The sequence below is a fragment of the Loxodonta africana genome, chromosome X (genome assembly GCF_030014295.1).
Source record: "Loxodonta africana isolate mLoxAfr1 chromosome X, mLoxAfr1.hap2, whole genome shotgun sequence".
NCBI lineage: Eukaryota > Metazoa > Chordata > Mammalia > Proboscidea > Elephantidae > Loxodonta > Loxodonta africana.
In genome coordinates, this window is record NC_087369.1 from 55898194 (window position 1) to 55923457 (window position 25264).

At 42.3% G+C, this 25264-nt stretch overlaps 1 protein-coding gene across 7 annotated transcripts in view; it reads left to right on the forward strand.

Annotated features, from left to right (window-relative positions):
- Window positions 1–16287: 16287 nt before the first annotated feature.
- ZNF157 (zinc finger protein 157) overlaps window positions 16288–25264 on the forward strand; it is a 76615-nt gene continuing 67638 nt past the window's right edge. For 6 of the 7 annotated variants that reach the window (XM_064278215.1, XM_064278218.1, XM_064278214.1 and 3 more), the window contains exons 1-2: window positions 16288–17364; window positions 19274–19485. Coding sequence is in view for 1 of the 7 variants with exons in the window: in XM_023557914.2 (XP_023413682.1) it covers window positions 19424–19485 (62 nt within the window). In the remaining 6 variants the exon portion in view is untranslated. The remainder of the gene's footprint in view (window positions 17365–19273; window positions 19486–25264) is intronic. The other variant, XM_064278216.1, reaches the window with a different exon arrangement.

A 25264-nucleotide genomic window follows, 5' to 3' on the forward strand; every position in this document is an offset into this window, starting at 1 on the left:
TCTGGGTGGTTAGGGCCAGAGAGAAAGTGCTACGTGGGTGACTGGCGATGAGGAATGGAAATGTAGGAAGGTGAAGCACTGATCCATTTCCGTGAGGGAATTGGATTTATGCTGATCCTTACCACACAGTTAGCAATGAAGGTGGAATTTACCCACTTTACCCCTTTAGTAGCACAGTGTGTTGATTGTTTTTGTGTATGTTCAATCTTGCTGAACTTCCTAGTTTTAGAAGGGTTTGTGTATATGTATGTAGATTTATTGGGATTTTTTACATAGAAAGTCATGTCACTTGCAAATAGAGACAGTTTTATTTCTTCCTTTCTGGTCTATATGCTTCCATTTCTTTTTCTTGTGTTATGTGGTAGCTAGAACTTCCAGTACTATGTTCAATAAGATTGATAAGAGTGGACATTCTTGACTCATTCCCTATCTTAGGGGGGAATCATTCAGTCTTTCACCAATAATATGATGATAGCTGTAGGTCTTTTGTAGATGCACTTTATAAAGTTGAGATAATTCTCCTCTATTCCTAGCGTGCTGAGAGTTTTCTCATGATGGATGTTGGATTTGTCATATGCTTTTCCTGCATCAGTTAATATGATTACATGATTTTTCTTCTTTAGGTAATTAGTATGGTGGACAACATTTGCAAAAATGTGTGGGTGGTGGCATCTGACCTCCTCTAACTTCACAAGGGGGAAAGAGAATTAAGATCAACAGCCCAAGTCTGATTCGTATGAGGTGGAGGTCAACATGCTTCCTCTCTCCACCATCTTTGCCAATTCTGACACCAACCATCCTTCTCGCGGCACTCTCTACTTCACTGCTGGGTTTGAATTAATTGCAATGGCCACACAGAACTCTCAGACAATACTCACGATTATGAGGTTTATTAGGGAAGCAGCAGGTTACAATTCAGGATCAAAAATGACTCAGGGTATAGTTTTTCGACCAGGACAGCCTCTTCCCAGCTGTGCTCATAAGCATGCCTCTCTCCAGCCCTTGGCCTCTGCCCTGCTCAGGCAAGTGTTACAAAGCTCCTTTAGCTCTGCCGATAAATGCCCCGAGGCACCTCACTCCACCAGTAAGCCTCAGACCAAAGGTGCTCAGCTCCAGCTCCGTGGGTCAGCAATTCTAGCACCACCAAATGCCAGGAGGCCCCCTACTCCTCCAGCAAGCCTCCTGCCTGAAGGCACTCAGCTTTCTTGCCCTGTGGGCCAGGAAGTCTACTGTGCAGTCTCCTGCCGGTCTCTCCTGCTGCCGTTTCTCTGCCCATGGTTTCTCGCAGTCTTCAGTGTTATAGCTCTCTCTTTCTCTCTCTCTTCTCTCAGTATCTTTGGTTCCCAGAGCATCTCAGAGCAGGGACCTGGGTCCAAAGGATGAGCTCCACTCTTGGCCCTTCTTCCTTGGTGGTGGTGAGATCCTCTCTCTGTTCTGGAATTGGCTCTTTTTAAGTCTAGCAGGATGGCCAAACTGATCAATCCCTTTGGTGGGCCACAATTATCTTATTTGCAGAGTCCCGCCCAATCACTTTTTGCAGAATCTCGCCCAATCACTTGGGTGGGAGTTACAAGACCATGGCGAGAAAGGCCACATAAAAGCAATCCATCGCACTGCAGGCCACCTTCTAGCTTTTCTAGCCATGGTTCTTTCATACTTGGAGGATAACTTCCCCCTCCCAGTCATTTTACCAGTCCAAAACAGTCATTAACAATTAGTCCTTCAGTAGGGCAAAAGAGTCTTAAGGGTACATTACTCAGGTACCAGCCATTCAGGTCTGCTGCAGGTGTCCATCTGATCTGGCCAAATTCTCCAAGAGTCATCTCAGCTTCACTGTTTCTGGTATCTGATGAAATTTAACTGAGAGAAGATTATTCCCTTGCTCTGAGCCTCATGAGGTATCAGCATAGCAAACCTGTAAGTGACGTTAGGTTTGGCCACTGTACTCCAATCCAGCAGTGCCTCCCCCTTAGTCCACTCTTCCGCACTTACAGCTTCTACAATTACAGTTTTTACAACCACAATTAACCGTTAGCAATCAAACTCACAAATGACTCTTATAATCCTATCAGCATCTTCTCCCGAGAACCATCAGAAAAACAGGAAACTATTTCATTGGGGATCCTCCCTTGTCCACCTCATTTTGAGATTAAGTCCACCCATGAAAGTGTGTAAGCCAGCCACTTTTTCTCTCCCTATTTTAGATAACAAGTGTTTAAATTGCCCATCCCTGTCAAACCAGTACTCTGAGGAGACAAGCGAGTTCTTTGGTCTTGGAGACTTTTCAGTTCTATTTGGAACTTTGAGCATATGCATCCATAAGCAAAGTCTAGTCTAGAGCAAGCCATCAAATTGCAGGAATCTACACCAGCTCATGGTGTCAAACATCCTTCTCGTCATTCGGTGGGGTTCTGGTCAGCTCATCCCTAGCCACCCAGCCTAGGTCAAAATAGGTAGCAGCCTTAGGCTCGAGAATTCACACACACACTTCAAGAGAGCCCCTTCACACTCATCCCTAGCCCCTTTGTGCTAAGTCAACAGGCTCCACCCATAAACTTAGGAGTCCACACACAATTCCCTTTACTTCTGACCAACCAGCCCTTCCTCTTTCTCTCATATCTAGCCCCCGTGGGCTAGGTCATCAGGTGCCAATGGAACATGTCCAAACTCAGCCCGTCTTTCATGGCTGTACCTCCCTCACTTTTGCTCATTGAGTGGTCCCAGGTGGTCACCACAAGTGAGCATACCAAGCTGTCTACTCGCCACCTCCCTTTAACTTCAGTCCTGAACGGAGGTTCCTTCTGGTGGGCACTGGCTTTTCCTGTCTCCATGTACCTAAAGGTAAAATCGCTTCCTCAAAATTCAAAATGCAAAACAGTCATTTTTTTCCTGCAAATCCTTCCTTCAAATGCCAATCTCTTGTTCTATTGGCAGTTCTAGGTGGTTCTGCATGTATTTTCAAATGCAAAATCTGGGTGGGGCTCAGGTTTTCGACCTAAGCCCCCATTGTATACACAGGGCTACTGACTTGAAACAATAAGCCTGTGTTTCATCGGGCAAATTCTAGTTCCCCTTTTAGCATGTCCAATCAAGTATTGGCTGAAGGCAGAGTTACATGCTCTCTGTAATCTATAATAGCCAATATTCATTTCTATCATACTTTTAGGTCTGTTTTACAACACTAGGTAGGGGAAACATTCAATATCCTTAGTACATTCAAATAAACACATAATCCTAAACACATAACGCTTTTTAAAACATTCCAGTTTCATCTTCTTTTCTCCACTCCTTGACTATCTTCCCATTCATATGCATATGGCCTTGGGCCTCTGGCTGAGTGGAACTGGTAGGCACTGGCCACCTCTCAATCATCCTGCTTATTTGGTCTGGCTTTGGCCAGGCCAGTCCAGATGTGTGTTTTCTCCCCTCAACAACAGAAGTACCATCTAAGAATCAAAAGTTTCTCTTCCAAAGCCCCTTTGTTCTTTCTCTTACAAAGTCCCACGCTTGCATGAGTTTGGAGCCATTGCAACAAATCCTGCTTCTAATGCCAACTGTAAAAACAGTCTCTTCTGCCACCATTTCTCTGCCACTGCTTCTTGCTGTCTTCGGTTTTACAGCTCTCTCTCTCTCTCTCAGTCTCGTGGTTCCGGAAGCTTTTCAGCACAGGGATCCCAGATCCAAGGGCTGTGCTCTACTCTTGCCCATTCTTCCTTGGTGGTGGTGAGATCCTCTCTCTGTTCTGGAATTGGCTCTTTTAAGCCTAGCAGGATGGCAAAACTGACCAATCCGTTTGGTGGGCCACAATTACCTTATTTGCATAGTTCTGCCTAATCACTTGGGTGGGAGTTACAAGGCCATGGTGAGAAACGCCACATAAAAGCAATCCATCGTACTGCACCTCCTCTAACTTCACAAGGGGGAAGGAGAATCAATATCAACAGCCCAAGGCTGATTCCTATGAGGCAGAGATAGACATGCCTCTGCCCTCCAACCTTTTTACCAATTCTGACGCCCGGTCTCCCCCATGGCACTCTCTACTTCTCTGCTTGGTTCAATAATTTGTTGCAGTGGCCACACAGAACTCACAGACAATACTCACAATTATGGGGTTTATTAGGGAAGTAACAGGTTACAGTTCAGGATCAGAAATAACTCAGGATACAGTTTTTTCTCATCCATGCCTGTAAGCACTCCTCTCTGGGCCCTCAGCCTCTGCTCTGCTTGGATAAGTGCTACAAAGCTCTTTTAGCTCTGCGTATAAGTGCCCGGAGACACTCCACTCTGCCAGAAAGCCTCCTGCCCAAAGGTGCTCAGCCTTCTTGCTCCATGAGCCAGGAAGCCCAACGCGCTGTCTCTTGCCAGTCTCTTGGTTCTGCTGCCTCTGCTTCCACTATTTCTGTACCACTGCCTCTTGCTGTCTCCAGTGTTACAGCTCTCCTTCACTGCCCTGGTTCCGCTGCCTCTGCTGCCTCTATCTTCTCGTGTTACACCTCCTCTGTCTCTCTCTCTCTGTGTCTCCCTTTAAACCTAGTTGGATGGCCAATCCCCTCTTTAGGGTTCCACACCTTTTTTGTATGGTCCTACTCCCACAAGGGTGCCATGCACCTTATTTCCATTATTAACAAGCTATCAGGTCCCCTTGGTGGGCCACAAGAACCTCATGTGCATAGTCCGACCCAGTCATTTGATGGGAGTTACAAAGACTATGGCTAAAAAAAAAAATGATAGAAGGGCCATATTAAGTAATTCACTGTACTGCAGACCACCCCCCTGGCTTTTCTAGCCATTGGCCTTTTCACACTTGAAGGATTAACTTCCCCCTCCCCATCATTTTACTAGTCCAAACAGTCATTAACAATTAGTCTCTCAGCAAGCACAGAGTCCTAAGGGTGAGGTTACTCAGGTACCAGTCATTCAGATCTGCTGCAGGTGTCCGTCTGATCTGGTCACGTTCTCCAAAAGTCATCTCAGCTTCACCCTCTCTGGTGTCTGATAAAACTTAACTGAGAGAAGATAATTCCCTTGCTCTGAGCCTCTCTTGAGGTATCAGCATAGCAAAACCTTTAAGGGACTTTAGGTTTGGCCACTCCATTCCAGCAGTGCCTCCCTCTTAGTCCATGCTCACACTTAAGGCTTTTTAAAAAAAATATTTTCTTGAGTTTTTAAAATAATTTTTATTGTGCTTTAAGTGAAAGTTTACAAACCAAGTCAGTCTCTCACACAAAAACTTATATACACCTTGCTACATACTCCCAATTACTGTCCCCCAATAAGACAGCCTGCTCTCTCCCTCCACTCTCTCTTTTTGTGTCCATTCTGCCAGCTTCTAACCCCCTCCACCCTCTCATCTCCCTTCCAGGCAGGAGATGCCAACATAGTCTCAAGTGTCCACCTGATCCAAGAAGCTCACTCCTCACCAGCATCCCTCTCCATCCCATTGTCCAGTCCAATCCATGTCTGAAGAGTTGGCCTTGGGAATGGCTCCTGTCCCAGGCCAACAGAAGGTCTGGGGGCCATGACCATCAGGGTCCTTCTAGTCTCAGTTAGACCATTAAGTCTGGTCTTTTTATGAGAATTTGGGGTCTGCATCCTACCGCTCTCTTACTCCCTCAGGGGTTCTCTGTTGTGTTCCCTGTCAGGGCAGTCATCGGTTGTAGCCAGGCACCATCTAGTTCTTCTGGTATCAGGATGATGTAGTCTCTGGTTCATGTGGCCCTTTCTGTCTCTTGGGCTCTTAGTTGTCTTGTGACCTTGGTGTTCTTCATTCTCCTTTGCTCCAGGTGGGTTGAGACCAATTGATGCATCTTAGATGGCTGCTTGCTAGCGTTTAAGACCCCAGATGCCACTCTTCAAAGTGGGATGCAGAATTTTTTCTTAATAGCTTTTATTATGCCATATGACTTAGATGTCCCCTGAAACCATGGTTCCCAAACCCCTGCCCCTGCTTCACTGGCCTTCGAAGCATTCAGTTTATTCAGGAAGCTTCTTTGCTTTTGGTTTAGTCCAGTTGTCACACTTAAGACTTTTGCAGTTATAGTTTTTACAATCATAATTAACTCCTTTAACAATCAACACTCACAACTGAATCATATAATCCTATCAGCATCTTCCCTTATCCTCTCTTCCCCAGACCCACCAGGAAAAGAGGAATCTATTCACTGGAGATCCCCACATGTCCCCCTCATTTTGAGATTAAGCACACCCATGAAAGTGTGTAAGCCAGACACTTCATGCTGTTATCTCCCCCCGTTTTAGATTAAAAAAAAAAATTTAGATAGCCAGTGTTTAAATTGCCTGTCCCTATCAAACCAATGGAAACCCTGGTGGCATAGTAGTTAAGTGCTACAGCTGCTAACCAAAAGGTTGGAAATTCAAATCCACCAGGCTCTCCTTGGAAACTCAATGGGGCAGTTCTACTCTGTCCTGTAGGGTTGCTATGAGTAGGAATCGACTCGATAGCAATGAGTTTGGTCTTTTTTTTTTTTTTTGGTTTTTATCAAACCAGTACTCTGAGGAGACAAGTATGTGCCTTGATCTAAAGAACCTTCTGTTTTAGTTGGAATTTTGAGCAACTGCATCCATAAACAAAGTCCAGTCCAGAGCAAGCCATCAAATTGCAGCAATCTACACCAGTTCACCGTGTCAAACATCTTTCTCTTCATTTGTTTGGGTTCTCATCAGCTCATCCCTAGCCCCTGGGGGCTAGATCAGTGGGGACCAGCCATAGGCTTAGGAGTCCACATACCTCCCTGCACTTCAGACCAGCCAGCCCTCCTCTCTCATCCCTCGTCTCTGTGGGCTAGGTCAACAGTTGCCAATGGAACATGTCCAAACTCTGCCCGTCTCTTCATTGCTGTACCTCCCCGGCTTCCACTCATGAGTGGACCTAGGTGGTCACCACAAATGAGCATACCAGGCTGTCTACTCATTGGTTCCCTTTAACTTCTAGTCCTCGGAGAGGGTTCTTCTGAAGGACACTGAGATTTCTTGCCTTGATGTATCCAATGGCAAATTGTTTGCTCAAAATTCAAAAAGCAAAACAGTCATTTTTATTTTTCTGCAGGTCCTTCCTTCAAATGCAAACATTATCCTCTCTCAGCAGTTCTGGGTGGGTCTGCATATCTTTTCAAATGCAAATTTCCTGACTCTGAAGGTTTTGCATGGGACTCAGGTTTTTGACTTAAGCCCCCATACTCTATACACAAGGCTACTGCATTCAAACCAAACGCCTGTGTTTCTTTCGGGCAAATCCTAGTTCCCCATAGCATATCCAGTCAAGTACTGGCTGAAGACACAGTTACATGCTCTCTGTTTTCTATAGGAGAACATTCAATATCCATAGTGCATTCAGATAAACATTTAAACCTTTTCAAACATTCTCGTTTCATCTTCTTCACCCCTTGGCTATATTCCCATTCATGTGCATATTGACCTGGGCATCTCACTGTGTGGAACCAATAGGCCCTGGTCCCCTATCAATCCTCTTGTTTAATTAACCTGGCTTTTGCTCCAGGCCACTCCAGAGCCAGCTTTTCTCCCTTGATCTACAGCATAACACCTCTTACTTTCCTTTCAGCCATTTCAGATAACAACAACCAAAGTAATCATCTAAGAATCAGAAGTTTCTCTTCCCATGCCCCTTAGTTCTTTCTCACAAAGTCCCATGCTCCTGTGAATCTGGAGCCATTGCAACGAATCCTGCTCCTGAGGCCAATTGTAAAATGGCTCGGTGGAGGTATCTGACCTCCTCTAACTTCACAAAGGTGTAAGAGAATCAAGATCAAAAGCCCAAGGCTGATTCCTATGAGGCGGAGATCAGACATGCCTCTACCCTCCAACCTTTTTACCAATTCTGACGCCAACTGTCCCTCCCAAGGAACTCTACTGCTCTGCTGGCTTTGATAATTTATCGCAATAGCCACACAGAACTCACAGACAATACTCAGTTATGAGTTTTATTAGGCAAGTAACAGGTTACAATTCAGCATCAGAAACGACTGAAGATACAGTTTTCCGATCAGCTATGCCCGTAGGCACATCTCTTTCCGGCCCTTGTCCTCTGCTCTGCTCAGGCAAGTGTTACAAAGCTCTTTTAGCTCTGCCTATAAACCCCCTTAGGCACCCCACTCTGTTAGTAAGCCTCCTGCCCAAAGGTGCTCAGCTTTCTTGTTCTGTGGGTTGGGAAGCCCACCTCCCCATCTCCTGCCAGTCTCTTGGTTCTGTTGCCACTGCTTCTCGCTGTCTCCGATGTTACAGCCCTCCCTCTCTGCCCTGGTCTGCTGCCTTTCTGTCTTCCATGTCACAGCTCCTCTGTCTCTCCGTGTCTCTGTTTAAGCCTAGCAGGATGGCAAAACTGACCAATCCTCTCGTTAGGGTTCCATGTGCCTTATTTGCATGGTTCCACCCCTACAAGGGTACCATGCGCATTATTAACAAGCTATCCAATCCCCTAAGTGGGCCAAAGAACCTTATTTGATAGCCCCACCCAGTCATTTGGTGGGAGTTACAAAGATATATTAAGTAATTCACTGCACCATAGCAGCATTCAATGGTTTTCAAATATTGAATCACCCTTGCATACCCAGAATAAATCCCACTTGATCATGTTGTATAATTAGAATAAAAAAATTAGATTAGATTGTTAGATTTAGTTTCCTAATATTTTGTTCAATAGTTTTGTGTCTAAGTTCATGAGGACTATTGGTCTGTAGTTTTCTTTTGTGTGTAGGCTTTGTTTGGTTATTGTATCATGGTAATTCTAGCGTCATAAAATAATTTGAGGAATGTCCTCTTGTATATTCTGGAGAAGATTATGTAAAATTGGTGTTACTTCTTCTGTAAATGTTTGGTAGAAATTTGCAGTGAAACCATGTGGCTTTGGAGATTTTGTTTTCTTGAGCTATTAAAATACAAATTTAATTTCTTTAATGGTTTTAGAGCTATTCGGATTATCTACTTTATCTTAGTTGAGTTTTGTTAGTTTATGGTTTTTAAGAAATTGGTCCATTTCTTCTAAGAGCAATTTTTTTTTTTGCAGCATTGCCTTATTATCTTTTTAATGGCTTCAGGATCTGTACTGATATATAAAAAAATATACCCTATTTCATTTCTGATATTGGTAATTTTGTCTTCTCTCACATGGCAATAGAGACTACTACCTAGTAACAGCTTACAGTTACCTACCACTGGCTGAAAAGGCCAAAGCCTAACTTCATAGGGTCACCGGTTAAGTATTTGTCTGTAGCACCTCAGGGTAGATCCTGGCCCTCCCACCCTGCACATGGCACCAGGGGCTTCTCCCTAGTTACAGGTTGCTGCTTTATCCTATTGGCTATCTGAAAATCAGAACCTACCTCCCATACATAGCCATTGGCTAGATGCACCATCTATCTACAGCCCCTCAGACTTAGTCTAGACAAACCCAAAAAAATCAAACCCGGTTGCTGTTGAGTCAATTCTGACTCATAGTGACCCGACAGGACAGAGTAGAACTGCCCCATGGGGTTTCTAAGGAGCATCGGGTGGATTCTAACTGCCAACCTTTTTGGTTAGCAGACTGTGCTACCGGGGCTCCTAGTCTGGACAAGAGATCTCAAATTCCTGGCTTCTATTAACTCTTCCACTTGGGCAGTGGTGATTCAGTGGTAGAATTCTTGCCTTCCATGGTCCTATCCCCGTTGTGCATGAGGTGGGGGTGAGGGACTACCCGATGGCAGCTAATAACAACAACAACAAAAACAACTCCTCCACCATCACTGCTCATCTTGTTGGCCCTCAAACTTGATCTCTTGTTGTCTATTCTACCATCTATGACTCTCTTGTCAAAATTTACAATCCAGGCCCCTTTAACATTTCTACCGTCAATGTACCTCTGGACCAACCTCCAATCCCACCAGTATTCTTCTAGTCTGACCTCAAATCTAGAGCTCTGATAACTCTTCCATCATCAATGTCTCTGTGATATGGTTTAGCATTCAGCCTTCAATTAACTATTCCTCATCAATACCCCTCTAATCTGGAGCTTGAACCCAGGTCTGTTAATTTTTCCATCATCAATGCATACCCGGACTGATCTCGAACTTGACTGCTATGAACTCTTCCAACATTAATGCCTTGATAAAGCCCATCTGTTAAAACCGCCAGGGTCATGTTCACTGTTTGAGAGAAATGGGTTTATTAACTTGCTGTGGCAAAGGAGACCACACACTAGAGTAACTGTGGAGCTACCTAGGGTGATCAATTCAGCCTGGTTTACTTGTTTTAACCCTGAATGTCCCATGTCCCAGTAAACCCCTCAGTCTCAGGCAAACAGGGACAGTTGATTATACCCTAGTCTCACCAAAGAAAGGAAGAAACGGGATAAATATAGGATTTGGGGGAAGAACGGAGCTTAGATCAAATTTAAATGAAGCCCAAAGCAAGGTAGGGTGGTACGTAAGAGGGTCGACATCAGGTCTGGACTGTGAAGTGGATCCAGGGTCCTGTTTCTTTAGAAATACTGAAATAACGATAGATATGGAATGTTGGGTGCAAGATACCTGTTCTCTGAAGCTTTGCACCTGGGCTGGAAATCATGGCTGCAGATTTGTATCAAAATGACTTAGATCCTACAGGGAAGAGTGGGATGTTTTATTCTTACTGATATAATTTTATTTATTTATTTTCCAAATACACTTTATTGTTGTTTTGGTGAAGGTTTACATAGCAGTTTAGGTTCTCTCTCATTCAACAATTTCAACACAAATTGTTCGATAACATTGGTTACATTTTTCACAATGTGTGAACATTCTCATTATTTCCTTTCTGGTTGCTCTGTTTCCTTTAATCTAGTTTTCTTGCCCCCTTATTTTCTCACCTTTGTTTTAAAGTAATTGTTGACCATTTGGTCTCATATAGACAATATTTTAAAGGAGCGTAGTACTCACAGGTGATAGATATTCTTTATTTTGTGAGCCAATCTGTTATTTAGCTGAAAAGTGACCTCAGGTGGCAGTTCCGGTTCAAGGTTTGAAGAGTATTTCAGGGCTATAGTCTTGAGGAGTCTTCCAGTCTCAACTGGTCCAGTAGGTCTGGATTTTTTTCAAGAATTTGAGGTTCTGTTCCACTTTTTTCTCACATTCAATCAGGATCCATCTATTGTGGCCCTGAGGAGAATTGTTGGCAGTGACAACCAGGCACCATCTAGTTCTTCTGGTCTCAGGATGGATGAAGCCATGGTTCATGTAGACTATTAGTCCTGTAGACTAGTTTCTTTTTTGAGTCTTTCGTCTCCTTGTTCCTCTTTTTCTCCAGATGAATAGAGACGAATAGTTGTATTTTAGATGGCTGCTTGCAAACTTTTAAGACCCCAGACACTACTTACCAAACTAGAATGTAGAACATAAACTTTATGAGCTATATTATTGACCAAGTTGTCCCACAAGGCTGTAGTCCTAAGCCTTCAAACCCAGAAAACCAATCCTGCAAGGTGTTTGCTTATGTCTAAGAAGTATCCATAACTGTGCCCTCTGTGTGCTTTATTATATATATGAATATATATGTACATACATACATATGCATATACACATGCACACACCTATGTATATACACACACATATATACTCACATATACATACCTATACACATATATGACTATGTACATATATATAAACCCCAAAATGTATTTTTTCGTTGTTGTTGCTGTTGTTTCAAAATTATATATGTCATAGCAATTACCAAAAGATCCTTTTTCTTCTGTACATATTAGTGATATTGCTTACCTTGGTCAAGCTACACACACTTCACCCTCATCCGGTGCTACCTTTCCCATCACCAAAAATAACAAGTGTCTACTGTGTAGGGAGTGAATCCTCTTCCCCCCCCACCCCCACTCATCGCTGATAACCACTAATGAGCATTAGTTTCTGTGTATTTATCTTTTCATGTCATTTCATAAAAGTGAAGACATACAATATTTGTTTTTTTGTGATTGACTTATTTCACTCAACATAATACACTCCAGACTCATCCATGTTGTAATATGTTTCAGGAACTCATTTTTCTTTATCACTGAGTAGTATTCCATTGTATGTATGTACCACATTTTACTTATCCATTCATCCATCGAATGGCACTTAGGTTGTTTCCATCTTTTTGTTATTGTGAATAGTGCTGCAATGAACATAGGTGTGCATATGTCTGTTTGTGTCGCTTCTATTAGATCCCCAGGGTATATACCTAGCAGGGGAGTTGCTGGGTCATATGGAAGCTTACTGATACAATTTTAAACTTCAAAATTTCTGATAGTCTATGATTTTAGAGAACAAAGTTTCTCAGTGGGACTGGCGTTAGGTTGAGGCAGGTGAGGCACTCACCTCAAGTGCAAAATTTAAAGGGGTACCAAAAACCTCAATAATCAAAATAAAAAGCATTTTAATGCAATATTTTAAAAAGTCAAAATTAATGCAAAAATTTATGATGAATATAAAAATTTTAAACGACTTTTTAGTTTTTTTTTTCTTGCTACATAATAAACTACTCCAAAACTTAAAGCTTACATCAACAAACCTTTATTATCTCAGTTTCTGTGGGGTCAGGAATTCGGAAGCAGCTTGGCTGGGTGGTTCTAAGGGTCTCTCTCACGATGTTACAGTGAAGTTGTTGGCTGGGGCTGTAGTCTTCTGGGGTTGGAGGTTTCACATGGCTATAGGCTATTGATAGGAAGGCCTCAGTTCCTTGGCACATCCATTGCTGTTGAGTCGAATCTGACTCATAGCGACCCTATACCTGTTGCCGTTGAGTCAGTTTTGACTCATAGCAACCCTATAGGTCAGAGTAAAACTGCCTCATAGGATTTCCAAGGCTGTAATCTTTATGGAAGCTGACTGACATATCTTTCTCCCGCGGAGTGGCTGGTGGGTTCGAAACACTGACCTTTTGGTAAGCAGTAGAGTGATTAACCACTGTGCCACCAGAGCCCTTTCCTTGGCAACTGGGCCTCTCCAAAGGCCGCCTATGTGTAGGGACGGACTATCCAATAAGCAAGGTGTACAGGCTTACTTGTGCTTACCTACTAATCTGTAGTGCACAATGTCGTCTGCTTTTCCCATGTGAAAGTGTTCACTACAGATTAGTAAGTAAATACATTTAAGCCTGTGCATACCTTGCTTACTGTAAGCCTGTGTGTACTTTGCTTACTGGTTAATCTGCCCCTGCCAGTGTGTCTTTATGACGTAGCAGCTGGTTTCCCCCAGAGTGAGTGATCTAAGAGAGAGAACAAGATCGAAGCCATTGTCTTTTATAACCTAATCTCTGAAGTGACATACTATCACTTCTGACCTTGAACCTGGGCCTCCGTTAACTATTCCATGTCTATATCCTAGGAAAACATTAACTTTTCCACCATCAGTCACCTTGGTTTGATCTCAGAACCTCTATGACGGCTAAGGTTGTGTGTCAACTTGGCTGGGCCATGATTCTCAGTGGTTTGGCAGTTATGATGTAGTTTGACAGTTATGGAATGATGTAATCATCTTCATGATGAGATCTGATATAATATAATCTCCTCCATGATGAGACCCGTTATAAGCAGCCAATCAGTTGAAAGGGCATTTCTTTGGGGGTGTGACCTGCATCCAATACACATGGACTTTCTCGCAAAGGTCGCTGGCTTTTGCTCTGCTCTGGATCCTCCATTCAACTTGTCCTCATCTGAACTTCAGTTCTTGGAACTTGAGCCAGCAGCCTGCCATCTTATCTGCCAGTCTTGGCTTCCTCAGCCCCTGCTGCTGTGTGAATCAGGAGAAGCCTCCAGCCTGATGCCTGACCCATGGACTTGGGACTTTCCAATCTCTACAACCATGTGAGCCATTTACTTGATATAAATCACTCTATGTATGTATGTGTGTATATATGTGTGTGTGTGTGTCACTGGTTTTGCTTCTCTAGAGAACTCAGCCTAAGACAGCCTCTGTTAACAATTTTGTCAGAAATCACCATCTTGTTTTACAGGCCACAAGCTCAAGCTTGTAAGCAGTCTTCTACCGTGGATGAACATTCACCTTTAATAGCTCCCTCGTTCAGTTCTTGAACCTGAGCCTCTGTTACTTTACAAACATCATTGCCTCTCCGGTCTGAACTTGAACCCAGGCATCTGTTAACAGAGGTCTGTTTTAGAGGTCTAATCAAAGGGACATTGACAGTAGAAAATACTGTATGATCTCACTTGTATGAAATAGGCAAATATATAGAAACTAAAGCTTATTAGTGGTTAGCAGGGGTGGGAGTGGGGGGCAAGAGGGAGTTACTGTTTAAGGGCACTGAGTTTATATTAATGGTGATGAAATGATTAGGAAATGGATAGTATAATAGTTATATAGCAAAAAGAATGTAATCAATGTTACTGAATTATACATGTAAAAATTGTTAAATTGGCAAATGTTTTGTTATGTATATATGTACCACAATTAAAAAAAAAAGGATGTTGATGGTAGAAGAGTTAACCATGACCCAACAGTTTAGATCTAGACCACAGCGACATCCATAGTGGAAAATTAACAGATGTCTGTTTCTCAATCTATAAAAGAAAGGCACATATAGTGAAAGAGTAGAGGCTTGGATTCGGGATCAAAACGCAGGGACACTGCTGGTGAAATCTTTAACAAATGGCGTGAATCCATATCAGAAGATTGCAACATTGGTGCTGGTAGAATTAAGAAAGGCCTGGTTTGAGATTGGAGCCCTGGTGGCACAGTGGTTAAGAGCTGGGCTGCTAACCAAAAGGTTGACAGTTCAAATCTATCAGCCACTCCTTGGAAACCCTATGGGGCAGTTCCAGTCTATTCTATAGGGTTACTATGAGTCAGAATCGACTCAACGGGCAGTGGGTTTGTGTTTGAGATCAGCCAAGAGGAGCACTGATAGTGGAAGAGTTAGCAGAGTCCAGGTTTTAAGATGTTGATTGGAAGTCAGAACAATAAGTTTTGGAAATTATGTAGAAGTGTGTGTGTTATAGCAATGTTGTTACAGATGCCATTCTGTCTTCCATTCAATTCACAAATACTGCAAGGGGGACAGAGAAAATAGGGTAATCTGAGAGTCTAACATTCTAACTCTCCAGATTGTTAAGCTGAAGCCCAGAGAGAAGGTTTTCATGTTCTTAGAGCACCCAGCAATCTATGCCAATGGTAAGTCTGGGTCTACCTGTTGGGTCCAAAACACCTTCACAGGGATAAAAGCCCTCCACTTCTTGTCACGGATAGCTTTCTGGGGGAGAATATATGTGAAGTAAATTTTGAAGACCAAAACCAAACCCACTGCCGTTGAGTAGATTCCGACTCATAGCGACCCTATCTGTCTTGGAAGAAGTACAGCCAGAATGCTCCTTAAAAGCCAGTATGGCGAGACTTCATCTCACGTCCTTTGGACATGTTATCAGGAGGGACCAGTCCCTGGAGAAGGACATCATGCTTGGCAGAGGGTCAGCAAAAAAGAGGAAGACCCTCAACGAGGTGGATTGTCACAGTGGCTGCAACAGAGGGCTCAAACATAGCAATGATAGTGAGGATGGCACAGGACTGGGCAGTGTTTCATTCTGCTGTATATAGGGTCACTACTGGTGGCATAGCGGTTAAGAGCTATGGCTGCTAACCAAAAGGTCAGCAGTTCGAATCCGCCAGGTGCTCCTTGGAAACCCTATGAGGCAGTTCTACTCTGTCCTATAGGGTCATTATCTACTGGAGGGCAGCGTTTTTTTTTTTTTTTAATGAGTCACAACTGACTTGATGGCACCTAACAACAAGTTTTGAACAATGTGTAGGAGTTCAGAGGTAAAGAGCATCCAGAATTCTGTCTTCTCTCCCAAAAGTCAGTAACAGATTCTGAATTTCTGTACGAGAGGCTGAGTGTCTGCAACCTGGTTAGCAGCAGAAATTGGGAGTTTCTTGGTGATGAATTTTCATCCAAAAATGTTTGTAAAGTTTTCTAGATTTATTTCTACTGACAATTTGCTGAAAAATATTAGCTGTCCATATCAAAGGCTAATATTTTTATTACTCCTATCCACTATCATTTTACAGGGTCCTGGTGGCGCAGTGGTTAAAATGCTTGGCTGCTAATCGAAAAGTTGGCAGTTCAACCCACCTTTCACTCTGGGAGAAAAATGTGGCACTCTGCTTCAGTAAAGATTACAGCCTTGGGAACCCTTTGGGGCAGTGCTACTCTGACCTATAGGATCGCTATGAGTCAGAATCCACTCGTTGGCAGTGGTTTTTTTTTTTTAAACTATCATTTTAGAGGAGCCCTGGTGGCACGGTGGTTAAGAGCTTGGCTGCTAAGTGAAAAGGTCGGCAGTTTGAGTCCACCAGCCGCTCCTTGGAAATCCTATGGGGCAGTTCTACTCTGTCCTTCCTATAGGGTCGCTATGAGTCAGAATCGACTCAACAGGCAAGGGGTTTTTATCATTTTCGTAAGGAGCCCTAGTGGGGCAATGGTTAATCGCTGGGCTGCGGCTAACCGAAAATTGGCGGTTTCAATCCACCAGGCGCTCTGCAGGAGAAAGATGTGGCCGGTCAGCTTTCGTGAAGATTACAGCCTTGGAAACCCTATGGGGCAGTTCAACTGTCCTACAGGGTCGCTATGAGTCAGAATTGACTCCATGGCAACCAGTAAATAATTTAAATGTATTACTCTGACTTCTCCCCTTCTTCTTAGTGGTTCTCTCCAAGAACGGGGCTGTACCACTCTGATTCATTCCCCCTTTGCCCAGTGTTTTTTTTTATCGGCTAGGAGAGGGATTGTACCATCTTAACTTCTCCGTCTCCCCAGTGACAACTGTAACTGACTTTTTCTCCTTTAACCAGTGGTATCTCCCTTGAGGATCAGGACCCCCCCTCCCCGCGATGAGAGGGCACTTTTCCTTCTCTGAACTTTGCAGAAACCTATAGAACCTAGTTCCAAGACCAGTTCCTCCCGGATACCCTCAGGTTTCTACACCTTAACGACCAAGCCCTGGCCAACGCCCCCCCCCCCGTCCCGCCTTCTGTGAAACAGTCCTACTGTACGGAGTGGACGCTAAGATGGCGGCCCTCATATAGAAGCGCCTTTAGCGCAGCCATGTTCCTCGCCTGACAACGCCGCTCATGGACACTGAATGGGGAAAGCCGCCGAAGGTTCTTAATTGCGCCTTGCTGAGTGTGGGTAGACTACAACCTCTCCATCCCTTATAATCTTGTGTAAAACTAACAGCCAAAGAAGGGACAGTGTCACGGGTGACGGAAGCGTTAGGAAACGGAAGTGGCCCTCAGAGGCCATTTAAGTGCTGTTGGCGCGCGGGGCTGAGCACGAGGTTTAATGTCCTGAGAGTCACTGAGGTGATTTTGAGGGGTAAGTGATGGCTTCCTTGGCTTTTAGGGATGATGATTTGTCAATTTGTAAAGAATATACTGAATGGCAATCTGAGCGGGGCGTCAGGGATGGGGGCCCCTAGGGTAGGCAGGTTTTAGATTAACTGGTGCTTCTTGTCGTGTCTTAATAGTGTGTGTTTAGGTTTTTCCTCCCCCAGAGACCTCCTAATTTTATTTTCAGTGATCTTTCCAGTGAACCAGCTTTGGCCTAGTTGATCCTTTCTGATGTATATTTGTTTTATGTTTTCTTAATGTCTTCTCTGCACTATTTCTTCTCTGAGGTAAATTCCATCGTTCTAACATAAGTTGGAAACCCTGGTGGTGTAGTGGTTAAGTGCTACGTATGTTAACCAAAGGGTTGGCAGTTCGAATCTGCCAGGCGCTCCTTGGAAACTCTATGGGGCAGTTCTACTCTGTTCTATAGGGTCGCTATGAGTCGGAATCGACTGGACGGCACTGGGTTTGGTTTTTTGGTTTTGAACATTAGTTGGATATTAATTCATTAATGTATAGACTTCTTAAAATATATTTAAGAACATAAGTTACCCTTTGAGAATCTCTTTAGCTTCACTTCACAAAATTTTATACATAGTCTTATTGAGATACATTTAATTTTTATTTTTGATTAATTCTTTAATACCTTCAGGAGGGTTGACATTTTTATTAAATCTTATCCTGGGATATGTTAAGTCTGATTATTTATATTTGTCAAAAATGTTTTAAACATTTTTAATCGTGTAAGTCCAACTCCTTAAAGAAGTTTATCTCAAATAGTTTATATTGTGTGGGACAAAGAACTTGGCTTGGTTTTTGTCTCAGGTTTCTGAAAACAGTTCGAACAATTAAGGTGCTCTTTGTTTTCCAAAATAGCCAGGCAGCACTTAACCAAACACAAACCAAACCCATTGCTGTCGGGTTGATTCTGACTCATAGTGACCTTATAGGATAGAGTAGAAATGCCCCATAGGGTTTCCAAGGCAGAATCACTATGAGTTGGAATTGACTAGATGGCAATGGGTTTGGTTTTTGGATTTATTTCAGGGTTGTGTTTCGTAAATGATTTCTGTGATATTTAAGCATTTTATTTATGTCCCAATTTTAGTTTACATTCTTATTAGTAAGTAATGACTGCTGAATTGTGACAAGGGTGTTTTTTGTGGTAAGTTAATAGCAGCATGTTTTCCCCCTAATTTGCTGACTTAATGAATAATAATATTATTAATGTTGAACTATCTTCTTCTGGAGAGAAGAGGCTAAAAGCTTCCCTTTAGAAGAATTTAAGAGAGATTTTTCAGCCTGAAATGGCAAAGGTAACTAAAGAAGGCAGAAAAACCAAACCCACTGCCGTCGAGTCAATTCTGACTCATAGCGACCCTATAGGACAGAGTAGAACTGCCCCATAGAGTTTCCAAGGAGCACCTGGCAGATTCGAACTGCCGACCTGTTGGTTAGCAGCCGTAGCACTTAACCACTATGCTACCAGGGTTTCCAAAGAAGGCAGAAAGGACTACCCATTTCTTTTTATTCAGGTTAACATGCTGCCAGTTTTCCTGCCTGCACAGTCACCCTCCAGATCCCCATGGACAGGTCCCCTGTCCCTCACCCCAAGGGGCTGCAGCTCGATTCAGTGCACCAATCTCCTCCATCTCCTATCCAGAGCGCAGATCTACCTTGAACCTGGAATTTAGGGGGAGACTGGCTGGGTAAGGTGTGAGGACTCCTGTGGAGCCACTATAGAATAAGTGGGTTCAAACTTATTAATTTGACTCCAGATGTCATGATCGTCTTTATAATCCACTAATACTAATATTCCAATACTCAGAGTAGGGTTACTGAGCTTTGTGGGTGAATGTGGAAAGGCACCGATGACATGATTACTATCCTTCTAGGATTTCTGGGTTTCTCTGTGGAGCTCTTGAGCCTTATCCCTTGCTGGAGGCTGCAGGATCTTCGATTCATTCCAGCCCCATCCTGCATACAGACATCTCTCCCTCCAGCTTTGGAAGGTGGGCTGAGGCCCAGGGTGAACATGCCAGCTAATGGGAAATCGCCCCAAAGGTTCCCTTCCCTGGTTCCAGAAAAACCTGGCAGATCATTTGAGGTAAGGAAGAGGAGCCTTTTTCCTTTTTTTTTTTTTAATAGATAAGCTTGTTATTTTGAGATAATTGTAGATTCAAATGCAGTGTAGATTCAAATCCAGTTTCCAGTTTCCCCCAGTGGTAACAACTTGGAAAACCTTGGTACAATAACACAACCAGCATATTAGCACACAGAACATTTCCATAACCAAAAGGATCCCCTGTGTTTCCCTTTTATACCCACACTTACTTTCCTCCCTTTCCTCCTCCCTTCTTACCCCTGGTAACCACTAATCTGTTGCCCAATTCTGTAATTCTGGCTTTTCAAGAATATTATATATGGAATCATATAGTACAATAATTGGGACTAACTTTTTTCACTCAGCGTAATTCTCTGGAGATTCATCTAGGTTGTCGTGTCTATCAGTGTTCTGTTCCTTTATATTGCTGAGTAGTATTCCATGGTATGTGTGTGCCACTGTTTGTTTAACCATGCAGTGGTTGAAGGACATCTTCATTGTTTCCAGTTTTTGGCTATTACGAATAAAGATGCTGTAAATACGAGCATTTGTATACAAGTTTTTGTGTGAACATACTTTCCATTTCTCTGGGGTAAGTACACAAGTGCAGTTGCTGGATTGTATGCTAAGTACATTTTAAATTGTAAAAGAAACTGCTAAACTCTTTTCCAGAGTAGCTGTATGATTTTACACTCTTACCAGCAATGTGTGAATGATCCAGTTTCTCTGCATCCTCGTCAACATTTGATATTGTCATTAGTTTTTATCTTAGACATTTTGAGAGGTATGTAGTGATATTTCATTGTGATTTTCATTTCCCTGATGGCTGATGATGTTGAATGTCTTTTCATGTGCATATTTCCCACCTTTAAAACTGGTTTGGGGAGGATGTTTGACCACCTCTAACTTCCCAAGGGGGTAGGAGGACCAAGATCAGCAGCCCAAGGCTGATTCCTATGAGGTGGATTTCAGACATGCTTCTTCTCTCCACCATCTTTGCCAATTCTGACACCAGCTGTCCCTCCCACAGCCCTCTCTACTTCTCTGCTGGCTTCAATAATTCATTTCAGTGGTCACATAGAACTCACAGACAATACTCACAATTATGGGGTTTATTAGGAAAGTAACAGATTACAATTCAGGTTCAGGAACACTCAGGATACAGTTCTTCCATCAGGGTAGCCTGTTTCCAGCCATGCTGCGGGCACACATCTCTCTGGCCCTCTACCTCTGCCCTGCTCAGGCAAGTGTTACAAAACTCTTTTAGCTCTGCCAATAAGTGCACAGAGGTACTCCACTCCGCCAGCAAGCCTTGGTCCAAAGACACTCAGCTTTCTCGCTCCGTGGGCCGGGAAGCCCACTGCGTCATCTGCTACCGTTTCTCTACCACTGCTTCTGGCCATCTTCAGTGTTATAGCTCTCTCTCTCTCTGTGTCTCGGTCTCCTGGTTCCGGGAACCTGTCAGTGCAGGGATCCTGGGTCCAAAGAATGCACCCCACTCTTGGCTCTTCGTCCATGGTGGTGGTGAGATCCTCTCTTCCCACCTCTGGGATGGCTCATTTTAAGCCTCGTGGGATGACAAAGCCCCTTGGTGGGCCACAATTACCTTATTTGCACAGTCCCACCCAGTCACTTGGGTGGGAGTTACAAGAGCATGGTGAGAAAGGCCACACACAAGCTATCCATCGCATCACACCATCTTTGTATCCTGTTCAGTGAAATGTCTCTTCATGTCTTCAACCCGTTTTTTAATTGGATTTCTTGTTTTTTTCACTATTGAGTTTTTCACTATTGGATATATGGTTTGCACATATTTTCTCCCAGTTAGTAGGTTGTCTTTTTATCCTCTAAATGGAGCCATTTGCAGAGCAAAAGTTTTAAATTTTGATGAAGTCCAGTTCATCAGTTTTTCATTCGATGGATTGTGCCTTTGGTGTCAAGTCTGAGAGCTCTTTTCCTTGCCCTAGATCCCAAAGATTTTCTCCTGTGTCTTTTTTTTTTTTCTGAAAGGCTTTGTTACTTATATTGAATTTCTTTTGCATCTTTGTAAAAAATCAATTGGGCATGTTTGTCATATGGGTCTATTTCTTGATTCTCTTGTCTGTTCCATTGATCTGTGTGTCTATAATTCCAGGCACAGTCTTGATTCCTACAGCTATATATAATGAGTCTTGAAATCTAGTAGATTGATTTCTCCTACAATATTCTTTTTCAATATTGTTTTAGCTCTTTTTTGGTTAGGTCCTTTTTTTTTTTTTAATAAATTTTAGAATACCCATTGCTGTCGAGTCAGTTCTGACCCATAGCAACCCTAGAGGACATATAGTATTGTCTAATATCCACAAAAAATCTTGCTGTGAATTTGATAGGAATTACATTAACCCTGTTTATCAATTTGGGGAAAATTGACACCTTTACTGTGTTGAGCCTTCTACTGTATGAACATGGTATGTCTCTGCATTTATTTAGAAGTTTAATTTCTTTTATCAGCATTTTGTAGTTTTCAGCATACAAGCTGTACACATGTTTTCTTATATTTATACCTAATTTTTTTTTCAGTGATTAAATGGTATTATAATATTTATTTTGGTGTCTGTTGTCATTGCTAATCTGTAGAAATACAATTGATTTTGGTATGTTTATCTTGTATCCTTTGACTTTGCTGAATGCACTAATGAGTTTTAAGGATTTTGTGTTTGATTCCTTGAGATTTTCTGCATAGACAACCATTTTATCCTTAAATAGGGACAGTTTTAATTATGCCATTCTATTTTGTGTTCCTTTTATTTCCTTTTCTTGCCTTATTGCACTGGCTACAACTTCCAGCACTATATTGAATTAAGAGCTGTGAGAGTGGACATCCTTGCCTGGTTCTTGATCTTCAGTTTTTCACATTAAGTACATATACATAGGGTCACTATGAGTCGGAACTGACTCGATATCAGTGGATGGGTACATGTAATGTTATTGGTGGGATTTTTTTAGATGCTGTTTATTAAGTTGAAGAAGGTCCATTCTATTCCTATTTTTTTAGAGTTATTTGCAGGAATTTAATTTTGTCAAATGCTTTTCTGCATTGATATGATCATGTGATTTTTCTTTACCTTGGTAATATGGTAGATTTTAAGGATTCATTTTTGAATATTGAACCAGCCTTATATTCCTGGAGTAAATCTCACTTGGTCATGGTGTATACTTCTTTTAATATATTGCTGAATTTGTTAATATTTTGCTAATAATTTTTGTATCTGTATTCATGAGGGATATTGGCTTGTATTGCACTGGGCAAATCTGCTGCAAAAGCCCTCTTTAAAGTGTTGGTAAGCAAAGATGTCACTTTGAGGACTACAGTGCACCTGACCCAAGCTGTGATATTTTCAATTTCCTCATGCATGTAAAAGCTGGACAATGAATAAGGAAGACTGAAGAAGAATTGATGCCTTTGAATTATGGTGTTGGTGAAGAATATTGAATATACCATGGACTGCCAGAAGAACTAACAAATCTGTCTTGGAAGAAGTATGGCCAAAATGCTCATTAGAAGCAAGGATGGTGAGACTTCGTCGCACATACTTTGGACATGTTATCAGGAGGGACCAGTCCCTCGAGAGGGACATCATGCTTGGTAAAGTAGAGGGTCAGTGAAAAAGGAGAAGACCCTCAACAAGATGGGCTGACACAGTGGCAGCAACAGTGGGCTAAAGTATACAATTGTGAGGATGGTACAGGACTGGGCATGGTTTCATTTTGTTGTGCGTAAGGTCACTATGAGTCAGAATCAACTCGACGGCACCTAACAATGACAACAATGACATTAGCTTGTAGTTTTCTTTTTTGTCTGGTTTTGGTATCAGGGGATGTATTAGTTTCCTGTGGCTACTATATTACCACACACTTGGTAGATTAAAACAACAGAAATATATTCTGTAACAGTTCTGGAGGCCAGAAGCTTCAAATCAGTGTCACTGGGCCAAAATCAGTGGGTCAGTAGGGCCGTGCTTACTCTGGAGGCTCTAGGAGAGAACCTGTTCCTTGCCTATTCCAACTTCTGGTGGCTGCTGGTCTTCCTTGGCTTGTGGCAGAATCACTCCAATCTTCAAGGCTAGCATTTTCAAATCTCTCTTTGTCCCATCTTCATATTGCCTTTGTGTGTGTCAAAACTCCCTCTGCTTCCCTCTTACTAGGATACATGTGATTGCATTTAGGGCCTGGATAATCCAGGATCATCTCTCCATCTCAAGATCCTTAACTTAATCACATCTGCATAGTCCCCCCTCCCCTTTTTGACATATAAGGTTAAGTTCATAGGTCCCAGGGATTAGGACATGGATGTCTTTTGTGGGGCCATTTTTTATTCTGCCATAGGAAAATACTGGCATCATAAAATGAGTTGGGAAGAGTTCCCTTCTTTTGTATTTTCTGGAAGATTCTTCATTAAAAGTTTGATAAAATTGTCCAGTGAAACCATCTGGACCTAGAGAGTCCTTTTTTGGGGAAGTTTTAAAATCTGGATTCGGTTTTCTTCATAGTTATAAAACTGTTGCTGTCAAGTTGATTCCAGCTCATAGCAACCCTATGGGACAGAGTAGAACTGCCCCATACGGTTTCCAAGGAGTGCCTGGTAGATTCGAACTGTCGACTTTTGGGTTAGCAGCCATAGCGCTTAACCACTATGCCACCAGGGTTTCCTTAATAGTTATAGGGCTATTCAAATGATATTTTTCATATTGGGTGAGTTCTGGTAGTTTGTGTTTTTTGAGGAATTGATCCATTTCATCTAAGTTGTCAAATTTATATGTACAGAGTTGTTTGTAGTATCCTCTTTATTATGCTTTTGATGTCTTCAGGGTTCCTTTTGATGTCTGCAGGGTCTGTAGCGATATCCCCTGTTTCATTCCTGTTATTGGTAATTTATGTCTTCTCTTTTTTGCCTTGTGATTCTTACTAGAGACCTGTCAATTTTATTGATATTTTCAAAGAACCAGCTCTTTGTTCCACTGATTTTTTATTTGTTTTATTTTCAGTTTGATCTCTTATCTTTATTATTTCCTTCCTTTTGTTTGCTTTGGGTTTATTTATTTATTTTTAAGAGTTTTGAGTTAGGAGCTTACGTTTTTTATTTGAGAGCTTCCTGTTTTCAAATGCATGCATCTAGTGCTATAAATTTCCCTCTTATGTCTGCTTTAGCTGTGTTCCACAATTTTTTTTGAACCTTTTAAAAAAATATTTCATTGTATTTTTGGTGAAAGTTTACATAGCAAATTAGGTTCTCATTTAGCAATTTCTGTACATATTGTTTAGTAACATTGATTACATTTTTCATAATATATCAGCTTTCTTATTATTTCCTCTCTGATTGTTCCATTTCCATTAATCTAGTTTCCCTGTTCCCCTTACCTTCTCATCCTTGATCTAGGGCAAATGTTTACTGTTTGGTTTCATTTAGATGATTATTTTTTTTACTTTTTTAAAAATTGTGCCTTAGGTAAAAGTTTACAGAGCAAATTAGTTTCTCGCTCAACAATTCATACACAAATTGTTTTGCGACATTGGTTGCAATCCCTGTGATGTGTCAGCCCCTTCTCCACCCTGGGTTCCCTATTTCCATTCATCCCGTTTTCCTGTCCCTTCCTGCCTTCTTGTCATTGCTTTTGGGCAGGTGTTGCCCATTTGGTCTCATTTACATGAATGAGCTAAGAAGCATGTTCCTCATATGTTATTGTTTATTGTATAGACCTGTCTAATCTTTGTGGAGCCCTGGCGGCACAGTGGTTAAGAGCTC